Source organism: Oryctolagus cuniculus, chromosome 19 (assembly GCF_051225735.1).
Source record: "Oryctolagus cuniculus isolate XC-2025 breed Fujian yellow rabbit chromosome 19, ASM5122573v1, whole genome shotgun sequence".
In the NCBI taxonomy this organism is placed as follows: domain Eukaryota; kingdom Metazoa; phylum Chordata; class Mammalia; order Lagomorpha; family Leporidae; genus Oryctolagus; species Oryctolagus cuniculus.
In genome coordinates this window covers 58,475,536-58,499,357 of record NC_142885.1, presented here as the reverse complement: position 1 = coordinate 58,499,357, position 23,822 = coordinate 58,475,536, and the positions used below count along the sequence as shown (strand labels likewise).

The following is a 23,822-nucleotide window of genomic DNA, read 5'->3' as shown; positions in this document are numbered from 1 at the left end:
GTCCTGTAGGATTTATTGGGAATGTTGAAAAGAATCAGGGCCCATTAAAAAATAAGAAACAAAACTACTTTTTGTGTTACTGTGATTGTGTTGGTAAAATTAGAAATAGAACTAAGGTGTTTTAGATTGCTCTCTGATTTGTATTTTTTTGGGAGAATTTCTGGTAATGTCTTCCCCTTGTTGAGAAGCAGTGGTGTGGAATATGAAATTCAGTAAGTACCTTTACCATGTTTGCCATTGTGCTTAGTATGTATGTGTTAGATGTCAAGGGGTACAGGGTAGTTGGCATGGTAGAATATTGCTCTTTTGGTGCCAAAAACTTAACTGTGCCCAGCATGTAGATATACCATCCCGTATTAGAGCAGTAATGCCTAACTTGCTAGCAGTTTTCTTTCAAAGTTCCTCTGTCCTATTTACATAATGTTTGCTTTTCTTTTTTTTTTTTTAAAGAAAGATTTATTTATTTATTTGAAAGAGTTGCAGGGAGGGAGGGAGGGAGGGAGAGGTCTTTGATCTGCTGGTTCACTCTCCAATTGGCTACAACAGCTGGAGCTGGGCCAATCTGAAGCCAGGAGCTTCTTCTGGGTCTCCCCTGTGCAGGGGCCCAAGGACTTGAGCCATCTTCTACTGCTTTCCCAGGCCATAGCAGAGAGCTGGATCAGAAGTGGAGCAGCAGGGACTCAAATTGGCGCCCATATGGGATGCCGGCACTGCAGGCGGCGGCTTTATCTTCCGTGCACAATACCAGCCCCAGTATTTGCTTTTCTTAGTGTGTTGTAAGTTATATTTAGGAGAGCACATCATTTTTGTTGACCAGTCTTACCTGTTTAAAAAAAAAAAAAAAAACTCCAACATACTGTATTTTTAAAAGACCATGGTGCTTTTTAAGATTTAAAATAAAGGAATTTTCTTTCTTTATTTTATTTTATTTTATTCTATTTTTATTTGACAGAGTTATAGACAGAGAGACAGAAAGATCTTCCTTCCGTTGGTTCACTCCCCTAATGGCCGCATGGCCAAGTTGCACCAATCTGAAGCCAGGAGCCAGGTGGTTCCTCCTGGTCTCCCATGCGGGTGCAGTGGCCCAAGCACTTGGGCCATCCTCCACTGCCCTTCCGGGCTACAGCAGAGAGCTGGGCTGGAAGAGCAGCAACCAGGACTAGAACCTGGCACCCATATGGTGTGCCGGCACCACAGGCAGAGGATTAACCAAGTGAGCCATGGCGCCTGCCCTGTATTTATTTATTTTTAGAGGTTTATTTTATTTTTATTTATTTGAAAGAGTTACTGAGAGAGGTCTTCCATCCACTGGTTCACTCCCCAATTGGCCACAACGGCCAGAGCTACGCTGATCAGGAGCCAGGATCTTCTTCAGGGTCCAGGGACTTGGGCCATCTTCCACTGCTTTCCCAGGCCATAGCAGAGAGCTGCATTGGAAGTGGAGCAGCCAGGACTCAATCTGGCGCCCATAAGGGATGTCGGCACTGCAGGCAGTGGCTTTACCCACTAGCCACAGCGCTGGTCCCCCATGTGGCATCTTAACTGTTGGGCCAGATGCCTCTTAACCATTTTTTTTTTAGTTGACACATAATAATCGTACCTATTTATGGAGTATATTGTGATAATTCTATACATGTATATGATGTATAGTAATAAGGGTAATTAGAATTTTTATTTCCTTCAACATTTATCATTTCTTTAAAAATTTTTTAAGCTTATTTTCATTTTATTTCAAAGGCAAACAGAGATCTTCCATCTACTGGCTCACTCTCCAAAAACCTGCAACAGCCAGGATTAGGACAGTCTGAGGAGAGAAGCCTGGAGCTTAATTCTCATCTCCTACATGGGTGGCAAGGACCTGAGTACTTGAACCATCATCAGAAGTAGAGGTAGACACAGGACTTGATCCCAAGCATTTCAATATAGGATGTAGGCCATTCCAAGTGATCCCTTAACCCACTACACCCACCCCTATTTTCAGGATTTTTACAAAGATGGCTATACACTTATATTAATAAAATATTACTTTGCCTTCTCCTTGATTACAGAGTCCCAGTCTGGTTTAGAGGGCCTTTGGGATTCCTGTAGTCAGTAACACTTAGGATTCTTAATCTTCTCTGTCCTAATGGGTTGCTTGGCATTTAACTGGAGAGCCTTGGGGGGCTTGCAGGGTGTATTTATTTGAGATTTTCAGTCTTTTTTTGTCTTGCCTCTAGTAGGGAGGTCATGGAGTAAGATTTCCTTTGAGTCTTGGCAATTTCTCAAGCCAAATAGATTGCTTTTAGAGTACTTCAAGGAGTTTCTTACAAAAGGGTAAGATAAGCAATACAAATGGCGTCTGAAGTAGGGTCTCAAATTTTTAAGACTGAGTTAGCTTGGGGTAAAAATAAAGGCCAAAGCCAAGTTAATGCAGTGCCTTTAGCTAAAAAAAAGTAGCGTGTACAACACTGTTTGTTATAGGAACACCAAAATCACATTTGCATTGGAAATGAAAAACATAGCATTATAACGAGCAATATTCTCAATACCTGTTAAGATACAAATTTATGCAGTTGAGTGACAGAATCTTGAATTATTGGTAGATGTCATGTGTCTCAGCCAGTGATTTTTCTGATTTTCCCAATGTAGTGCTTTTGCTCTGTGTCATTTTTCTTTCTTTCTTTCTTTCTTTTTTTTTTTTTTTTTTTGACAGGCAGAGTGGACAGTGAGAGAGAGAGACAGAGAGAAAGGTCTTCCTTTTGCCGTTGGTTCACCCTCCAATGGCCGCTGCAGCCAGCGCGCTGCGGCCGGCACACCGCGCTGATCCGATGGCAGGAGCCAGGAGCCAGGTGCTTTTCCTGGTCTCCCATGGGGTACAGGGCCCAAGCACCTGGGCCATCCTCCACTGCACTCCCTGGCCACAGCAGAGAGCTGGCCTGGAAGAGGGGCAACCGGGACAGAATCCGGCGCCCCGACCGGGACTAGAACCCGGTGTGCCGGCGCCGCTAGGCGGAGGATTAGCCTAGTGAGCCGCGGCGCCGGCCGCTCTGTGTCATTTTTCTGTGTCTTCTCAGTGGTCAGTTAATGAGAATTTAGCTACAGTTTTTGAAGCCATCAAAACAAATAGGCAATAAATATTAAGAACTTCTAGTGGATAAAAGAAAAGCTGCATGACCAATGCAAGGCATTTAAAAAGTAAAATTATTGTGCTAGAAATTTAGTACATTTTACTATTAGTGACAATTTAGTGACAAATGTCTTTCTGTATCTTGGCTAGGCTAAACCTTTTTAGCTTTAAGTTCTGGTTCTTATATCTAATTGATTTAGATACCAACAGCCTTTGATTCCTGTGCAAAGCACAGTGACCTTAGCCAGTGCTGTATTTTTGCTTCTCCATTTAGAATGGCTAAATGTGATAGGTAATAGATGACATGAAGTACTGAATTATTAAAAATAAATCTTCTGTGCCTTTACTCTAGACATGTGTTTGCTTTTATAAAGTCTGGCTTATTGAGTTCTAATTTATATGCTGTATAGTTTTTCAGTTTTGACAAAGGCGTACAGTAATATAACCACTATCACCACTACGACCGAACTGGACACCTTCCCCCCAAACTTCCTGTGCCCCTTTGTAGTCAGTTTCTGCTTCTAGCCCTGGGTAATAATAGTTGGTCTTTTTACCCTTTCTCTCCTTTGTTTGTTTCTTTCTTTTTTTAAAAAATATTTATTTACTTGAAAGAGCAGCAGAGAAAGAGGAAGAGACAGAGAAGGATCTTCTGTGTGCTGGTTTGTTCCCTTAGAATTCAGAATGCATTGAAGTATATTGATGAGACTTACCCTTTCCATTTCTGGCTTCTTTGTGTTAAAAGTAACTCTTAAGATTATATGAGTATGCTAAATTTTAGTTATGTAAGTTTTTTTTTAAAGATTTTATTTATTTATTTGAGAGGTAGAGTTACAGAGTGAGAGGGAGAGACAGAAAGGTGAAAGGTCTTCCTTCCATTGGTTCACTCCCTAAATGGCGTCAATGGCCGGAGCTATGCCGATCCGAAGCCAGGAGCCAATTGCTTCTTCCCGGTCTCCCATGTGGGTTCAGGGGCCCAAGCACTTGGGCCATCTTCTACTGCTTTCCCAGGCCATAGCAGAGAGCTGGATCGGAAGAGGAACAGCTGAGACTAGAACCTGGCACCCATATGGGATGCCGGCGCTGCAGGCTGAGGATTAACCTACTGGCCCCTATATAAACTTTTTTTTTTTTTTAATTTATTTATTTATTTGAAAGGCAGAGTTACGGAGAGAGAGAGATACCTCCCATTGGCTGGTTAGACTGCAGCGACCTGGCTGGGCCAGGCCAAGGCTAGGAGCCAGGAGCTTCATCTGGTCTCCCACTTGTATCCAGGGGTCCAGAGACTTGGGCCATCTTCTTCTGCTTTCCCAGGTGCAATAGCAGGGAGCTGGATCAGAAGTGGACTAACTGGAACTCTAACTAGTGCCCATATGGGATGCTGGCACTGCAGGCCACAGTTTAACTTAATGCGTTATAGCAGCAGCCCCTAGTTTTGAACTTGAGAGGTAAGCTTAAGTTAGTTAATTTTAACTTAAGTTAGTTTTAACTTAAGAGATAAAACTGCTGGGGCCAACATGTTGCAATAGGTGAAGCTGCTGCTTGCAATTCTGGAATCTGATATTTGAATGCAGTTCGTGTCCCAGCTGCTGTGTTTCTGATCCAGCTCCCTGCTGATGTGCCTGAAAAATGCAGATGAACGAGGCCCAAGTATCTGTGATCCTTTCACCCATGTGGGAGATCTGGATGGAGTTCCAGGGTCTTGTCTTTGGTTCAGCTCCTCCACATTCATTGCAGTTTTTTGGGGAGTCAACCAGGAGATGGGAGATCTCTCTCTCTCTGTCTCTCCCTGTCTCTCTCTCACTCTGCCTTCCATAAATATGTCCTTAAAAACAAAAAGGTAAAACTTACTTAAATTAGACAATCTGAGTTGATTTTGAGACATCATTTTCTAGTCCTTTCCCCTCCCTCCTCTCCTCCATACAGTGACAACTGTGTTTTCTTTTCCTTACTACAAGATGTGTAGTCTAAGATAGTGTTCTTCTGCCTTCAATAGTAACATTTCAAAAAGTGAGTGAATGAAACTATGTGACTTAAAAAGGGTAAACTAGTATAGGACACACTTTGAGTGCTAAAAGAGTTTGAAGGAGTTTTTTTTTTTTTCTTTCTGAAATCAAAGAGCATTTTGTATACCCCAGTGGAACTTAAAACTTACATGAAGTAACTTATTTTTTTATTATTATTTATTTATTTGACAGGTAGAGTTATAGACAGAGAGACAGAGAAAGGTCTTCCTTCCGTTTGTTCACCCCCCAAATGGGCGCCATGGCCAGCAATGCGCCGATCTGAAGCCAGGAGCCAGGTGGTTCCTCCTGGTCTCCCATGCAGGTGCAGGGGCCCAAGCACTTGGGCCATCCTCCACTGCCCTCCTGGGCCACAGCAGAGAGCTGGACTGGAAGAGGAGAAACCGGGACTAGAACCCGATGCCCATATGGGATGCCGGCGCTGCAAGTGGAGGATTAACCAAGTGAGCCACAGTGCCAGTCCCACATGAAGTAACTTATAATAATTTTTTTCTAGATTTCAAGTTTTTAGAGGATTGGAACTGTCTTAGTTTTCCTTTTGGAGTCTTGAACTGATATTAGTTTGTGCCCTTGTAGTTAAGTGGTCAAGAAAATATTTTTTATTTCAGTAGAACAGAAGGTGAGTTGCAAGTTGAATCTCACGTGAAAGCTAGTGTTTGGTTAGGTTAGGGGCCTGAATTCTGGAGTTCAGAGAAAGACCTCAATGATAATATGCAGTAATTTTAATTAGTAAGCAATTTTATATGCCACCTGGGAATGGGTACAGTGATAAGGGAAATTGGTAGGCTCTCTGCAGAACATAGTTAAATAAACATTTCAAATAGTGTACAACCTAAGACAGACTATTAGAATCTATAGCATACATAGAGCAGGAACTCCTGGCTTGCGTCAGGGGAATCAGAAACTTCCAAAGGAAAGCTGAGGCTTAAAGGATAAATAGAAAGCTAGGATTGGCTAGTGGCAAGGACAAGGCTGTTCCAGGCAGGCAGGGACTGATCTAGGTGATATTTTCTAGGTACTGAAAGGCTAGAATGAATGGGACACAGCTGAAAAGGGAAGCAAGCTATGTAAGATGATATGGGCAATAGAAGTGACATCAGATTTGTGTCTTACAGTAATTTTGTTGCAAAGTGGAAATGAGATAGAAATGATCAGAAGGTCTATTTGTAGAAAATAGTGATGGTATCATTTATTAAAATGCGAAGACAGGGAGGCAAGGAGCTGGTTATTGTGTTTGAGACATTTGAACATTGGAATAATTTTTTATTTTTCCTTTGAAAGACATATACAACACACACACACACACAGGAGGGAGATGGGGAGAGAAACAGAGAAATTATCTGTTTGTAGATTACAGCTCAAATGCCCATAATGGCTAGGCTGTAGGCTGGGCCAGGCCGAACTCAGGAGCTTGCAACTCAATCCAGGTCTCCTAGGATGGATGGTAAGCATTTGAACCATCACCTTCCAGGGTGTGCATTACCCTGGAATTGGGAGCTGCCCCCAGGACTCAAACCCAGGCACTCCGAGATAGGATGTGTGCATCCCAAACAGTGTGTTGCCTCTGGATAATTTTTTTTTTTTTTTTTTGGACAGGCAGAGTGAACAGTGAGAGAGAGAGAGAGACAGAGACAGAGAGAAAGGTCTTCCTTTGCCGTTGGTTCACCCTCCAATGGCCGCCGCGGCCGGCGCGCTGCGGCCGGTGTACTGCGCTGATCCGATGGCAGGAGCCAGGTACTTCTCCTGGTCTCCCATGGGGTACAGGGCCCAAGGACTCGGGCCATTCTCCACTGCACTCCCTGGCCACAGCAGAGAGCTGGCCTGGAAGAGGGGCAACCGGGACAGAATCCGGTGCCCCGACCGGGACTAGAACCCGGTGTGCCGGCGCCGAAGGCAGAGAGAGGATTAGCCTAGTGAGCCGCGGCGCCGCCCTGGATAATTTTTTAAACAATTGGTTATATAAGTTTGGGTAGCAGAGTAGACTTTTTAAAAAAAATTTATTTTTTTGAAAGGCAGAAGTGGAGGCTGACAGAGATATTTTCCATCAACTTGTTCACTTCCCAAATGGCTGCAATGGCTGGGGCTATTCAGGGTCAAAGCCAGGAGCCTGGAGTTCTATCTGGGTCTCCCATGTGGGTGAAGGGATCCAAACACTTGGGGGGCTGTTTTGTGCTACCTTCCCAGGCACATTCGCAGGGAGCTGGATCAGAAGTGGAACAGCCAGTACTCAAACTGTTACTCATATAGGATGCTGTCATTGCAGGCCACTGCTTAACCCAGTGTGCCACAATGCCGACCCAGAGTAGACATCTCTGATAGAGGCTACATATGGAAGTGGCATATAGTTTGGTAAATATTGCTATCAACATGGATTGAGGGAGAAAGTAAGTGTAAGTGAGATGAATAGAGGGGTTAACACCAGGCTTTGAGGATCTTTGTTTTAGTAATTTGGTGGAAGAGTTACAAAGTAGGACTAAAAAGGGAAAAATCCATTTACTTTGAATTCTGAAGGTCTGAGCAGTGAGGGTTATTGTAAGGATGTTTCAAAGAGCGTTTTTATTCAGCCTGTTTCATTCTTCTGCAAGGCACCTTGTTGCGGGACACAGCTGATGAACTCTGCTCAGCAGCCCTGTGAAAGCTGCTGAGAGGATGAGTAGATTGAGGCTTGAAACAAATCTTAGATTAGCAAGCTTGAGGTCCAAGTGGGTTTTGTCAGGAGTGATGGAACAAAAGTTGGATCCGTGTGGGCTGAGGAGTTAGAAGGTGAATACCTGGAATTGGGGAGTATAGGCAACTCTTACTTGACTGCGGAGAGCAAAGGCAGGTTGTTTGGTGGAAGGACACATGGAATTGATGGAGTTTTTCCTTTTGCTTTTTTATTTTTTAGTGGTGGGGAATTTAAGGTTTAGAATTGATCTCCCCCTTCCACCCCACCTCGTGAATAGTACATGTGGAGAGTAGAAGAGTGATCTGGAAGACCTGGGACTGTGGTGCCTGTTGATGGACAGTTAAATGTTGGGTTCTTTTGAGGTTGGGATTTTGCCAGATTGATGTGAGGCAGTTGAAGGGAGATTAGGAGATTGGCGAGAGTGTTATTAAAATAAGAGATCAAGAACTCTAATCTAGTTTAAGAAAGTGAAAAAGGAAAAGAATACTTGGATTGGGAAAAGAATCACCGAAGAGGCTCATGGGATTTTAGAGGCACAAGTCCATGAGTGACATTCTTACCTTGATAGAAACAGTTATGATGTTATGAGAGTGAAACTCAGGTTATAGTGGATTAAAATTGAGTGGAGACAAAGGAGGATCGATTTTTCAAGGTTTGTGAAAAGTCTAGGCAGTTAGACTTACAGAAGGAGAAAGGGAGTTGATATTTTGGTTTTCTTTTTTTAACTATTTTTTTAAGATTTATTTATTTATTTTTAAATTCTTTTTTTCTTCTTCTTCTTTTCTTTTCTTTTTTTTTTTTTTGACAGGCAGAGTTAGACAGTGAGAGAGAGAGAGAGAGAGACAGAGACAGACAGAAAGGTCTTCCTTCCGTTGGTTCACCCCCCCAAATGGCCGCCACGGCCAGCGCGCTGCGCCGATCCGAAGCCAGGAGCCAGGTGGTCCCTCCTGGTCTCCCATGAGGGTGCAGGGCCCAAGCACTTGAGCCATCCTCCACTGCCCTCCCGGGCCACAGCAGAAAGCTGGACTGAAAGAGGAGCAACCGGGACAGAGTCCGGTGCCCCAACCAGGCAAGTGCCCCACATGGCCACAACACCAGGACTGAGCCAGGCTGAAACCAGTAGCCAGGAGCTTTTTCCTGGTCTCCCACCTGGGTGCAGGGACCCAAGCACTCTGGCCATCCTCCACTGCTTTCACAGGCCATTAGCACGGAGCTGGATAGTAAGAGGAGCACCTGGGACTCTTAACTGGTGCCCATATGGGACGCCAGCACTGTAGACAGCTAACGCCACAGCACTGGCCCCTAGATTTTTTTTTTTTTTTAAAGGAAAGGCTTAATGCCGGATGTATGTTGGTGATGTGATGAGCAATGAAGTAGATTATGCAACATATGTAAGAGAGACAAAGTATACCCTGTAACATAGGGGAAAGTCATGGATCCTGATGATTCTGTAGGTCGAAGGTTTTACTTGTTCCATTATGGAAAGATGATGGGAAGAAAGGTTGTATGTGTAGATGTATGTAAATTCATGGATTTTTTGGAAGAAAGTTGGCAGGCACTAATGGAGTGTTGAGAAATTGAAAACTAAGAGAACTGGGTCTGAGTTTTTGTTCTGACTTTTTTTTTTTTTTTTTTTAAAGTAATTTATTTGAAAGGCAGAGTTACAAAGAGGCAGATGCAGAGAGAGAGATCTTCTATCTACTGCTTCACTCCCCAAATGACCCCAATAGCCGGAGCTGGGCCAGTCCAAAGCCAGGATCCAGGAGCTTCTTCTGGATCTCCCACACAGGTGCTGGGACCCAGGTAGTTCGACCATCTTCCTCTGCTTTCCCAGGCCATCAGCAGTGAGCTGGATCAGAAGTGGAGCAGCCAGGATTCAAAGCAGCGCCCATATGGGATGCCAGCACTTCAGGCGACGGCTTTATCCTCTGCACCACAGCGCAGGACCCTGAACTATTGAAAATGAAATCAAAGGTCTTTATTTCTCATGAAGCAGGAATATTTTAAGTTGTGAGTTGTAGAGGGAGGAGGAAGACACAGAAAGTTGGATTTGTGTTTTAGAAAGAACCCTGGCTAGGTTCATTTTGCTTTAACGTTTTGGGTGTCATTGAAAGGCTCATTGCTGTCAGAAAAGGAGTATCAGCATGGGAGAGCAGAATTTTCAGCAGCCTGCCTTCTAGATGGTTATGTACATGAAGCAAAAGTTGAAATTTGATGTATTGCCCTCTTGGAGTTACTGGCTTTTGTTTGCTCCTGGTTAATTTGATTTGAAATTATTTATATTAATATAGAGTATTTGAGGTTTCTTGGAAAGGAAAAAAACTGTACTGAAGCAAAATCTTCAATATGTTTGTTAGAAGACAAAATTTATAACCTTTAAATTTTGTATTCGAGCACATTCAGTGGTTTTACGTTAGGTGCAGAGTTGGAGGAGTGCAGTTCTCAAGATCGCCTTTTGCTTCTGACCCTAGTTGCAAGCTTGTAGCTTCCCAAGAACAATCTTAAGTTGGATGAATCACCAAAGGACTCATTAGAACTTTGTGAAAGCCGATACACTCATGCTCCAGTTTACTGCAGCTGAAGATTCAAATTATAACCAGCCACGGGTCAAGGCACAAAGGGCAGAGCCCTTAGACAGTTCCAGTTGTCTTGTCCCTGTAGAATTGGGGACAGTGTTGCTTTCCTGGTAGTATTATTGCCAGCCAGGAAAACTCACTCCAGCCTTCGTGTCCAGAGTTTTTAGAATTGCTGCAGAGTTGACTGGCCATGTGGCTGGCCTCAGTCTCCAGCTCCTCTGGAGGCTCAGCTGATTTGATGTGACTCAAAGTGTCCTTCTTTAAGTCCTGTTAGAATTTCCCATGTAACCCAAACCTTCCAGGTGAAAAAGGACACCCTGGGAGTGGATGTTGAAAATGCGGTGCATTAAGCCTTCTCTGGGACACCCACATTCTATATTGGAGCGCGGATTCCAGTTCCAGCCATTCTGTGCTCCTGTTCCATAGTAGCTAGGAGGCAGTGGAAGGTGACTTGGGTTATTGCCACTCATGTGGGAGGCCCAGATGGAGTTCCTTTCTCATGGCATTGGCCTGGCCTAGCCCTAGCTATTGTGGGCATTTGGGGAATGAACCAGGAAGTGGAAGATACCTATCTCTATCTCCCTGTGTCTCTGTGCCTTTCAAATAAATAAATAAATCTTAAGAAAAGGGGGGAAAAAAAGGGTATCCTGATTAGATATGATATTACAAGATTCCCTCCCAGAATCTGGGTAAAAGCCAGGCCTCTTTTTGGGCAACATAAAACTGTACCATTTTACAGTAAATATTTTCATATTTTATAAGTCTGCAGGGGTAGTTTAGTTGACAGTTTGATTTATGGCTAAAAATTGGTAACAAAGAACCCATAGATGAATAATTAATATTTGTTATTACAGATGTATAGCTAAGGAAGCTTCACCAAGAAATTGTATTAACAATGTTTCAGTATTGCAAAACTAATGCAACTTGTTGATACTTCTGATGTGGGATGGTTTAGTTCTTTTTTATTAAATTTGAATTTAAATTTTTCTAAGAGTTTTATTTAATAAAGTCCTTGAGATGCTCATGGATTTTTTAGCCACAAACTTATAGTTTGGGCAGGATTTCTCAAATAAAATGACACACAGCAAGGTCCAGAGGTATACACAGTTTCAGTCTCTTAACCCTCACGAAAGCGTGTCTGAGTCCAGGTGAGTAAGAGACAGAGACATAACAGGGATAACCTTGAGTTTATTTGTAAAAGGTAGATACTTTTCAAGTAGTAGTAACTGTTAGTGTGTAAACTTTGCAGCATATCTCACAAGTGGTCTGTGACAGTTGACATTTGGAGTCTTATTGCTTTAGAGAATAAATGCCTTCCTCCTTCATTGGCTCTAGTGCAAATCTCATTTCCTGGTTTATATCCATTATAAATTAGTTGTCGCCATGAAGGTAAAATCCCTTAATAAGACTAGGCAAAAACAATTTTGAAGCAATATGATGCTTATTCTGTTGGCACCACTCGATGTGCTGTTTGCATCAAGTCATTTTGGGGTGCTTTACAGAAATGCTTCCTGATAGCAAATCCCTGACTTCACCATTTACAGAGATGGCTGGTGCAGGTGCGCACGCTCGCTCACTCGTGCTCTTTCCTCCCTACTTCCCACCCCACAATGTCTCTCTCTGGTTATTCTTTCTAATGCTTACAAGAACTGGACCACAAGACCACAGCTAGCCGGGAGATACTGTCCTCTAACACGTGATGGATTGTTTATGTAAGGTTCCAGGATTTGGGTCATTCAAAATGAATGGCCTCCTAGACTTACTGCATTTTCTGGTTGTTGAGAATAGGTAACTAAAAAGAGCAGTAACAGTATTTGCATGTGATTTGTATGTTATATAAGCATTTAAATTCTCTTATGTACTAAATTTTTTTTGGTTGCCACCTTAAGCCTTTAAATTATTCTGTAAGGCACAAAGTGGCTTCCCATCTCAATTTTTGCTTTAACATATGAACCCTAAGGGGGCTTAGTTCAACTAAAAGCACCTAACTCATGAATGATATTTGCTTCATGTTTGAACAACCAATGTTTTAACCCACTGTCTTCACTAATATTGTAACTACTGTCTTACAGATTGACTTGATGCAAAACATCACAAAGGCTCCATATTATACAGTATGCGATTTTTGAGGTATGAGCTTTAGAAACTTACCTCTCATGTGGCATGTACATCAGGCTTTAACTTCAGTTTGATCGTTTTGGGGATATTTGTGCTTTTCTTTTTCTCTCTATAATTTTAGAGCATTAGAGGGGCTGTGGAGGTATTTTTGGATCCTTGCTGAGATTCTTAGCCTTAACAGATACCTTTTCTTGTTCTACTAAACTGAAGCACTAATTCTGGCAGATGATAGCTTTTTCAGCCCTTTTAACTAACTAGCTTAACATTTATGCCTGCCTCTTGGGGTTCAAATCTGCCTTTTCTATTTTGTGCCTTTGATTGCCTTATTTTAAATGTTCATTTCCATTCTTTAACAGTTTTTCTGTTTTATTGGGCTGGGATGATCTTGTTGATAATAAACTGCCTAATACATTTCTTGAATCCTAAGCAGTCTAGATATTATAAAATAGAAATTTCCTATAAATGCTGAACCATTTTGTGCTTTTGGGTTTGGAATACTTATAGCCTGAATTCTAGTTGGAAATGTTTTGATCAATTAATATTCAAGAAATTGGCAACTGTGGAGTTTTTAGGCAGTTTTGGGATAATGCTTTTATCTTATTGGATTTTTTTTTTCTATTTCTGAGAATCCAAATTTTGGGGGGGCGGGATCTTGTGTTCACAACTCATGGGGTTTAAAAACCAGTGTTTGTAACAAATTGAGAAGTCGCTCCTGGTTTTTACAGTATAGCTTGAAATCTACTAACTCCTTGTTAGATATGTGGTTAGTAATAGGGTTATTTAAGTTCTTCTTAAAATAAGCTGTTGCATATTGAGTGTAAGAACTTGTTTCGATTGTATTCATAGATTCCCAAACTATTTGAATATTAGCTCTCTCTCAAATTGTAATCCTTGAGTTTTGTTTGTATTTTTGTCATAATACATTTTAATGTACCCTGCAAGCTAAGTATTTAAGAATTCATTATCTTATTTAAGCCTCACAATAGCTTTACATGATAGATGGATATTATTCCCATTTCATGTAAAAACACCATTGAGGCTTGGAGGTTAAGTGTTGTATGCAAAGGCGCATGAGCGTTTTCAGTCCTGGAACTGGGAGTGGAGCCCAGATCTTTTTTTAACTTGTATTCTGTACTGCCTTATGTTACTACTATGTCACCAGAAATCAATACAAATATTTAACTCTTAATAGTGAGGACAGTAAATGTGATATGTAAATATAATAAAGACATGTTTAAACATTGGTAGACTTAAGTTACCTTTATGTTTTAGAATTAGTAATGTGTTTTTGTTTACTAACAGTTTATTCTCTACCAAGTTATATTAGGTGCCATACACACAAATCCAAAACCTGTCAGAAAAGTTCATAAGCTCTGTTTTATTTTTTAGCTCCCTTTAAGAAAGTAAAGGCATATTAAGGCTTATTATGGGTGCATATTTTATATGCTCTACTTATTTATTTTAAAGATACTTATTTATTTTGAAAGCCAGAGTTAGAGACAGACACACACAGACAGAAACAAATTTTCCATCCTTTGGTTCATTCCCCAGATGGCTGCAATGGCTAGGGAGCTTCATCCAGGTCTCCCACATGTGTGAAAGGGGCCCAACCACTTGGGTCATCTTCTGCTGCTTTTCCCAAGCCACTAGCTGGGAGCCAGATTGGAAGTAGAGTAGTAGGGACATGAACTGGCAACCATATGAGATGCCACCATTACAGGCTTAATCCATTACACCACATTGTCCACCCTTGATGTTTTATTTTTAGATATGTGGGGAATATCTACTAGTTTAAAAAATGTTCTTATGGTCTACTGATAATTAATGATATTTTACTTAGAGTTAGTATACTTAGTAAATATCTTCACACATTTTTCTTGAAATTCCTTAGATTTTATTTTTCCATGTTAGAATTCCTTAGCTGTGTCTGTGAATAGTGAATTCGAATATTGGAAGAGAATACTCCATTATAGAGCCTTAGTTATTTTAGTATGCTAGATTATGGAATTTTTATCAAGTCTCAGAAGTAATTTAGATTTGTTCCAGGTAGGAATTCAAATTTAATTGGACTTGTGTTCTGTTACATTAATAGTGATTGCTAAATACAGATCAAGGTGTCCAACTGATTGAGTCTCAGCAAAGTTTCATGTTTAGTACTTTTGTAGGAGGTGGCAAGGATGGGATGATGAACTCGATATATATCAAATTGAAATATATAAATATATGTACATGCACACATACATATAAATTGTCACTTGTACTTAAGGGGGAGGGGCACAATGATTGAGGAATAGCTTAGTTTCTGCCCTTGACAGTGTCTTAATCTTCTCCAAATAATTATAGTTTCAGAATGTGTTAGTAGTGTCTTCTTTAGTGTTTTGTATTATCTGCTTTGTTGATAGTTTGTGGTTGATGGTTGAAAGAATAAGACTCAAGAGAAATCTTACAGCCCACTTCAATGTTTAACTGATAAAAAATAGAGGCATAGAGCAGACAAGAGCTGATACTTAGGTACAGGCACTAATCCTGTGCTGCACCACTTGTTTGTTAATATCCAAGTATCAGATATTACTCTAAACAGTACTTAGATTTTACATAGATTATGGACTACAACCTTCAAATTCAGTTTTATTAAATTTCTGAATACCTTATTTTTATTTTGAATCTTTGTTTCCTTATGTTTTATAATTATAATTGATACTTTTTACAGTTAAGGAATCTTCAGAGGTCTTTGTATTATAGTCCATAAAGTAATTAGACTTCCCAGCTAAAGTGTTGCTTCCTTGGTGCTTGCTTTCAAATACCATCCTGTATTTTCCCACCAGATAATTAAGGATTCTCTGGAAAGTTTAGGGCATGTTGCCTTGAGGCTATACTTTAAAATGATTTGGTAACACATTGCCCCTGCCAAATGCTGCCAGTGTTTTTTATGTCTATGAAGAGTAAAAATTTTTGACTGATAAACCTTCTCCTTGGGAGAGAGTTTAGGAAGAATTACTCTTTTTGTTGTCATGTGAAGAAAATCCTGAACCAAAGTGGCCAGCTGCCCATTTCCTGGGGTATAGGCTTAGTTTTGCTCAAACCAGTGAAGTCCTAAGCAATCCAGCCTGAGTTGGTCACTCAGCCTGATCCTGGCAATTATTAGTATAATGGTCATGGTCAAATATAAAAGATGGGGGGATGGCACTGTCATGTAACAGATAAAGCCACCGCCTGCAGTGCCAGCATCCCATATGGGCACTGGTTTGAGTCCTGGCTGCTCCACTTCTCATCCAGCTCCCTGCTGATCAGCCTAGGAAAGCAGTGGAAGATGGCCCAAATCCTTGGGCCCCTGCACCCACGTGGGAGACCCAGAAAAGGCTCCTGGCTTTGGATCTGCCCAGCTCTGGCCGTTGGCGGCCATTTGGGGAGTGAACCAGTGGATAGAAAACATCTCTCTCTCTGTATCTGCCTCTCTATGACTCTACCTTTCTAATAAATAAATATTTAAAAAATATATTTATAAAAGATGGGGAGAAGAGAGAGGCCTGTTTAAAAGAAAAAAATTATTGGGGTATTTAAAATGTTTGTTTAAAGTTCTAATTTTTCACTTTTCTCTCTTTTCAGAACTGATAGTGCATCAGCCGACCCAGATAATTTAAAATATTCTTCATCCAGAGATAGGGGTGGTTCTTCTTCTTATGGACTGCAACCTTCCAATTCAGCTGTGGTGTCTCGGCAACGGCATGATGATACCAGAGTTCATACAGACATACAGAATGACGAAAAGGGTATGTATATTTTCTTACTGCTCTGGCATGAATCTTATGTGTCTGTCTCATTCTCTTCTCTATCTCTAACCCTTCCTTTTTCTCTAGTGCGCTCTTTAATATAAACAATATTAAAATATAAATAATAGCTATTATTTCTGAAAACTTTATACATTTTCCCACTTTTTAATTTAAGTTTTTGTACATGTAATAAATGTGGTTTGCTTGCCAAAAAGTACAATACTTTCACTTTGGTCATCCCAACCACTCTCTCTAGACTTCTAAGAGTTCTTAAACACAGCGCAGAATCAACTTAATTTAGTTTTAATTTTTCTGCTTATCTTCTAATGAAAGAAACTGAAAGATGAATTATTTCATGGCAAACAGCACAGGTAAAAGGTAGAAGAAGCAGCAGGGGCTGGTTGAGCAATAGGGTTAGGGTTAGGGTCAGGGTTAGGGTTGGGCAGTGAGATCCTGAACTCTCGGGCATTGATTGAGTGAAGTGAAGAACCTATTAAAATAATGTGAACATTGCTGTTTTCAGGTGGCTACAGTGTCAATGGAGGCTCTGGGGAAAATACTTATGGTCGGAAGTCGTTGGGGCAAGAGCTGAGGGTGAACAATGTGAGCAGCCCTGAGTTCACCAGTGTTCAGCATGGCAGTCGTGCTGTAGCCACCAAAGACATGAGGAAATCACAGGGTAAGGCCTTGACAAGACTCCGCCCCTCTCACATGCCTGCTTCTAATGCCTTGCACGCCACAAGTTGATTAGTAGCACGCGCGAGTAATTTTTTTTTTTTTTTTTTTTTTTTTTTTTTTTGACAGGCAGAGTGGATAGTGAGAGAGAGAGACAGAGAGAAAGGTCTTCCTTTTGCCATTGGTTCACCCTCCAGTGGCCGCCACGGCTGGCGCGCTGTGGCTGGCGCACTGCGCTGATCCGAAGGCAGGAGCCAGGTGCTTCTCCTGGTCTCCCATGGGGTGCAGGGCCCAAGCACTAAGGCCATCCTCCACTGCACTTCTGGGCCACAGCAGAGAGCTGGCTTGGAAGAGGGGCAACCGGGACAGAATCCGGCGCCCTGACCGGGACTAGAACCCGGTGTGCCGGCGCCGCAAGGTGGAGGATTAGCCTAGTGAGCCACGGCGCCGGCCGCGAGTAATTCTTACTTAAATTGTTTTCCTGTAAATTGTTCATATCCTACAAGAAAGGTTTTTTTTTACACTTTTAAAAATAACGTTCTCTTAAGATAAATATAGAAGATTAGATGAGAATTGAAGCAAGGGTTTCCCCAGTGATCATGAATACTGAATGTATAACGGGCACTTACTGTACCGAGTCCTTGGTAAGTATATGACCCACCCTCTTCTGTGGTTAAATATGGTGATACCGCATTCTGCCTTCTAACACAAGTGCCTTGAAAATTCAGAGGATTATAAGCAAAGATAAATTTTTTTTCCTTAAAGGAGAATTTGTTGTATTAGTAAGGCAGAAATTGAAGTGTTTTATTAAAATGCTTTGTTGGATCTAATTATTCTGCACATTTGGTTTGTGCCCACCACTGCTCCCCCACCCCCACATGTATGTGTTATGGGTATCTAGGTGAACATCTTTGTCTTTTCAGCCTTTTGGCTCATGGGTGGGGGGGATATAACTTTAAAAGACATAATTTCCTTTGGGTTAATTTTCATAAGTTAAATGACTAAGTTAAATGCTATTTTTTTTTTTTTTTAAGATTTATTTTTTTATTTGAAAGAGTTACAGACAGAGAGGAGAGGGAGAGGGAGAGGGAGAGAGAGAGAGGTTTTCCATCCCAGTTGGCTGCAATGGCTAGAGCTGTGCCGATCAGGAGTCAGGAGCTTCTTCCAGGTCTCCCACACGAGTGCAGGGGCCCAAACACTTGGGGCATCTTCTACTGCTTTCCCAGGCCACCCACAGCAGACAACTGGATCGGAAATTGAGCAGCCTGCTCTTGAACCAGCACCCATATGAGATGCCAGTGGTTCAGGCCAGGACGTTAATCTGCTGCACCACAGTGCCAGCCCCAGTTAAATACTAATATAGATGTTGGTTCCTCTTCCTCACAGGTTCAGAGTTAACACATTTTGCTAGTGACAGAATTGTATATAGAGCTTTGATTCCCAACTGCTAACCTAATGGCATTTTCCATATCCATCCTGCTGAAATACTCTGTGGACTAGGAGTTTGTAAAAATCCTGTTCTTTCTCCTCAGATAGGATAATTTCTGTCTATCAATTTATTTTGTCATGCCTTAGAAATGAAACTGTCAGACCTGTTGATTTGTTTATGTACGTATTGACTAGTTATATTGGCACAGCTAAAAAAATTGCTTTAAAAATCTAGTCTTTGAGTGCATCCTTATTCTGTTGCCAGTATTCTTTGCATTCTTGTGACTAAGGGCTAAAGGGAAGAGAGGTCCGTGTTAGCCTCTCTGTAGCTGCAGCATGTCTTGCACACTTGTAGTTAGACACCTGTTTAACTGAATGTGTGCTTGCAGTTTGCCAAAACTTTGTCCTAAAGAAATGATGGTAATATAAAAAAGAAGCTGTTTTCCAGTGGGATACTTGCATGAGAATTCCTCATAAAAAGCATAGGCTTGTTTGTACCCGATTGAGACTTTATCCCAGCCTGTTGAAATGGTTTATTACCTATACCATGCTCTTTCCCTGGGTGTTGAAAACAGTTTAGAATGGACCTGGGCCGGCACTGTGGCTCACTTGATTAATCCTCTGCCTGTGGCGATGGTGCCCCAAGTTCTAGTCCCGGTTGGGGTGCTGGATTCTGTCCCGGCTGCTCCTTTCCAGTCCAGCTCTCTGCTGTGGCCTTGGAAGGCAGTGGAGGATGGCCCAAGTGCTTGGGCCCTGCACCTGCATAGGAGACCAGGAGGAAGCACCTGGCTTCTGGCTTCGGATCGGCACAGCGTGCCGGCCATAGTGGCCATTTGGGGGATGAACCAACAGAAGGAAGACCTCTCTCTCTCTCTCTCTCTCTCTCTCTCACTCACTCACTATCTAAATCTGCCTGTTAAAAAAAAAAAAAAAAAAAAGGACCTGAAAAAATTGGTATCTAAACTGTTGTATGTCTCAACTGGTGCTTTGGAATGAGATGTTCAGTTTGGTTAGGATTATACATTTGTTCTTTCCTTTGGCAGATTTTTTTTTTTGAGGATTTACTGTGTGCTAGGAACTCTGGTGGGGCTTGATTTATAGGGATGAACAAAGGGTGACAGGACCTGCGTTTTTTGAGCTTTTATTGTCCACTGGAATATGATTTTTGATGTACTTTAAAAATGTTTAGGCCATTACATTTCGTTTTCTTTATACTTAATGGGTGCCAACATGTTTATATGTGCAGAGCGATCGATGTCTTACTCTGATGAGTCTCGACTGTCGAATCTTCTTCGGAGGATCACCCGGGAAGATGACAGAGACCGAAGACTGGCTACTGTAAAGCAGTTGAAAGAATTTATTCAGCAACCAGAGAATAAACTGGTTAGTGCAGTATGTGTGGAATTGTTGATGATTTTTGTGTTTCCATAATAAGCTAGATAATGCTGTCTGGAATGGTGTACAAAGGGAAAAGATTTGCTTCTGAGACAAAAAATAAGAGAGGTTTCTTAATCTATATTTTTTGGCCTACAGTATGATGATCTAGAACTTAATATCCTGTAATGTACATTTTATCTACATCTGTCCATTATTGGATCCTCATTGATACCATTTCCATTTAAGTGCTTTTTGTTTTAAATGTTTGTTTTCATCTAATTGAAAGGCAGAGAAACAGAGAGATTGAGAGACACTCTTCTGCTAGTTCACTCCCCAGAATGTATGCAATAGCTGGGTGGAAGCCAGGAGCCTGCAACTCTATCCAGATCTCCCGTATGGGTGGCAGGGTCCCAGGCACTTGGGCTGTCATCTGCTGCCTCCTAGAGTGTGCATTAGCAGGAAACTGGGTCAGAAGAAGGAGAGCACATGAGACTCAAACTGGCACTCCAGTATGGGGTGTGGTGGCTTAACCCACTCTGTCACAATGCCTGCAACACTTTTAATTTTTAACACATTGGGGCTGGCGCTGTGGCATAGCAGGTTAAGCCACTGCCTGCAGTACCAGCATCCCATATGGACGCTGGTTTGAATCCCAGCTGCTCCACTTCTGATCCAGCTCTCTGCAATGGCTTGGGAAAGCAGTAAAAGATGACCCAAGTGTTTGGGCCCCTGCATCTGCATGGGAGACTTGGAAGAAGCTCCTGGCTTCAGATCAGTGCGGTGCTGGCTGTTGCGGCCAACTGAGGAGTGAACCAGCAGATGGAAGACAGCTCTCTCTGCCTCTCCTTCTCTCTGTGTAACTCTGACTTTGAAATAAATAAATCTTAAAAAAATTTTCTTAAAGCACATTTTAGCCTATGGATAATCTTGTTATTAGAGCTTGAAGAAAACAGTCTTCAGTTCCAGGACCAAATGTGTCTATTTTTCATACGTGAAATTGGGGAAATGGTGCATATTTTGGTCATTTGTAAGTTTTGTCTGGTGGCCAAGTTAAGTAAGTGAAAAAGCCCTTTAATAAACAAAGTACAGAAGTAGTTATAAATTTTTCTTCTGCTAAATTAAGAACTTGATATCAAGCAACAGAAGGGCTCAGAGTAGGTTTTTCCCACCTGGTGTTTTCTTTTTTTTTTATCAAGTTTTGAACACGTAGCAAGTTCAAAGAATTTTACAGTGAACTTCCTATACCTACCATCCAAATTTTGTCATTAATAATTTATCATATTTGCACTATTACATATTTCTTCGCCCCTCCATTATTCCATTTTTAATGTGTATTTCATAGTAGAGAAAATGTGATTTTTGAGTATAGTTTTCATTGATGATCATGGCTCTTATGTTTCCTGTGGATGAATTTCTTCATAGTCTGAAAGGAAACTTAAGATATTCCTGATATGCTAATTGGGTGCTGACAATAATAAGGAAATCAAGGTGCTAGCCAGTTATAGTTTGGAGAATAAAACAAGTAAAGAACATAGTATTCTTTTTTTTTTTAATAGTATTCTTGAAATATGAATATTGAAAGTTTTTATAAATATGTGTGTGTTTTTCTTAAGGTACTAGTTAAACAGTTGGATAATATCTTGGCTGCTGTACATGATGTGCTTAATGAAAGGTAACTAATTATAATAATGAATTTATATGGCTTTGAACTGTAGTTTTTATTTTTTCTTAACTTTTATTTAATGAATACAATTTCCAAAGTACAGCTTATGGATTACAATGGCTTCCCCCCCCCATTACTTCCCTCCCACCCCCAGCTTTCTCTCCCCTTCCATTCATATCAAGATTCATTTTCAATTCTCTTTATATACAGAAGATCAGTTTAGTATATATTAAGTAAAGATTTCAACAGTTTGCACCCACATAGAAACACAAAGTGAAAAATACTGTTTGAGTACTAGTTATAGCATTCAATCACAATGTACAGCACATTAAGGACAGAGATCCTACATGAGGAGCAAGTGCACAGTGACTCCTGTTGTTGACTTAACAAATTGACACTCTTGTTTGTGGTGTCAGTAATCACCCTAGGCTCTTGTCATGAGTTGCCAACGCTATGAAGTCCTTTTGAGTTTGCCGACTCTGATCATATTGGACAAGGTCATAGTCAAAGTAGAAGTTCTTTCCTCCCTTCAGAGAAAGGTACTTCCTTCTTTGATGACCTGTTCTTTCCACTGGGATCTCACTCGTGGAGATCTTTCATTTAGGTGTGTGGGTTTTTTGTTTTTTTGTTTTTTTTTTTTTTTTTTTGCCAGAGTATCTTGGCTTTCCATGCCTGAAATACTCTCTCATGGGCTTTTCAGCCAAATCCAAATGCCTTAAGCGCTGATTCTGAGGCCAGAGTGCTGTTTAGGACATCCACTATTCTATGAGTCTGCTGTGTATCCCACGTCCCATGTTGGATCGTTCTCTCCCTTTTTTATACTGTCAGTATTTGCAGACACTAGTCTTGTTTATGTGATCCCTTTGACTCTTAGTCCTATCATTATGATCAGTTGTGAACAGAAATTGATCACTTGGACTAGTGAGATGGCGTTGGTGCATGCCACCTTGATGGGATTGAATTGGAATCCCCTGGTATGTTTCTAACTACCGTTTGGGGCAAGTCTGATTGAGCATGTCCCAAACTGTACATCTCATCCCTCTCTTATTCCCACTCTTATATTTAACAGGGATCACTTTTCAGTTAAGTTTCAACACTTAAGAATAATTCAACCAATAGTATTAAGTAGAACAAACAGAAAAAAAACTACTAAAGGGGATAAAGTATTAAGTTTGAACTGTAGTTTTTTTTTTTTTTTTTTTGAAAGGCAGAGTGAACAGTGAGAGGGAGACAGAGAGAAAAGTCTTCCTTTGCCGTTGGTTCACCCTCTAATGGCCTCTGCGGCTGGCGCACCGCGCTGATCCGAAGCCAGGAGCCAGGTGCTTCTCCTGGTCTCCCATGTGGGTGCAGGACCCAAGCACTAGGGCCATCCTCCACTGCACTCCCGGGCCACAGCAGAGAGCTGGACTGGAAGAGGGGCAACTGGGATAGAATCCGGCGCCCCGACTGTGACGAGAACCCGTGTGCATACGCTACAGGCGGAGGATTAACCTATTGAGCCGTGGCGCGCCTGAACTGTAGTTTTTAGATATTATTTAAAAACATTCAAGGGGATATGCCATTGGTTTTGTTTATGAACATTGGACATGTCACGGGGTCTTCTCATTTTTCTCTATTTATATGTTAATTGCTATTGAATTCAAGTGGAATCCACTTGAATATCTTATTAATTTGCTAATCTGACTAAGTATTGACTTATGGAATGGCATAAAACTCTTGATGCAGACATGAATGAATGATTAATTTTTCTATATCAGAAAATTTTGGAACCACTTAGAAGGAACTCCTTACAAGGGAGCTTCTTTCTTGGGGGAGGGGGAGTAAGGGCCTACTGGTGTTTCCCATAGGTGTATGGAATCATTCTTCATCTAGTAGTTGTCAAACAATTGTGTTGAAGGACACCCAAAACTCACCTCAGCAGACTGCAAACCTAACTGCCTTTTGATAGCTTTGTTTTATCTAGTTACTTATACCTAAGTCAGTGTTGTTATCCTTTTCAACTTACATATTTAAGTATTATCATTTCCTATTTTATGGTCCTAAGGTGTAGATTATCATATAGAAGATAATTGCTTACATTATAGTGTGTTTTATATAATTTACTGCTGTCTTTTTCTCTGAATCATTTCGTGTAGTTTGAGGTGAAATTTGAAACCTGAATTTTAGCATTTTTGGGCCTTTCCTTACTGTTTATAAATAATTAGTTTTGTAAAAGAACATCTAATGTCTGACAAACACTTCTGGGCACTGTAGAATAAACAGAATAGAGTGTATGAGTGGTTGAAACTTGAAGCTTTTATGTATTTTCAACAGAAATTTTTAAAAGTCATTTAAGATGTTCTTTTGTAATTTGTCATTCCTGTCATCTTTGAAAGCTTATGATTTGTGTGTGTGTCTGTTTTGTTTGCATTAAAATAAAC

General features: G+C 41.1%; 1 protein-coding gene across 2 annotated transcripts in view; it reads left to right on the top strand.

The window, feature by feature from the left end:
* The window catches only part of SMG1 (SMG1 nonsense mediated mRNA decay associated PI3K related kinase), a 112,897-nt gene that overhangs the window by 14,397 nt on the left and 74,678 nt on the right, over positions 1–23,822 (top strand). The window contains exons 2-6 of one of the 2 annotated variants that reach the window (XM_051847483.3): positions 12,444–12,501; positions 16,096–16,259; positions 16,783–16,938; positions 19,609–19,745; positions 21,353–21,411. In XM_051847483.3, coding sequence (XP_051703443.3) covers positions 12,488–12,501; positions 16,096–16,259; positions 16,783–16,938; positions 19,609–19,745; positions 21,353–21,411 — 530 coding nt within the window. In that variant the 5' untranslated portion in view covers positions 12,444–12,487. The remainder of the gene's footprint in view (positions 1–12,443; positions 12,502–16,095; positions 16,260–16,782; positions 16,939–19,608; positions 19,746–21,352; positions 21,412–23,822) is intronic. The other variant, XM_051847482.3, reaches the window with a different exon arrangement.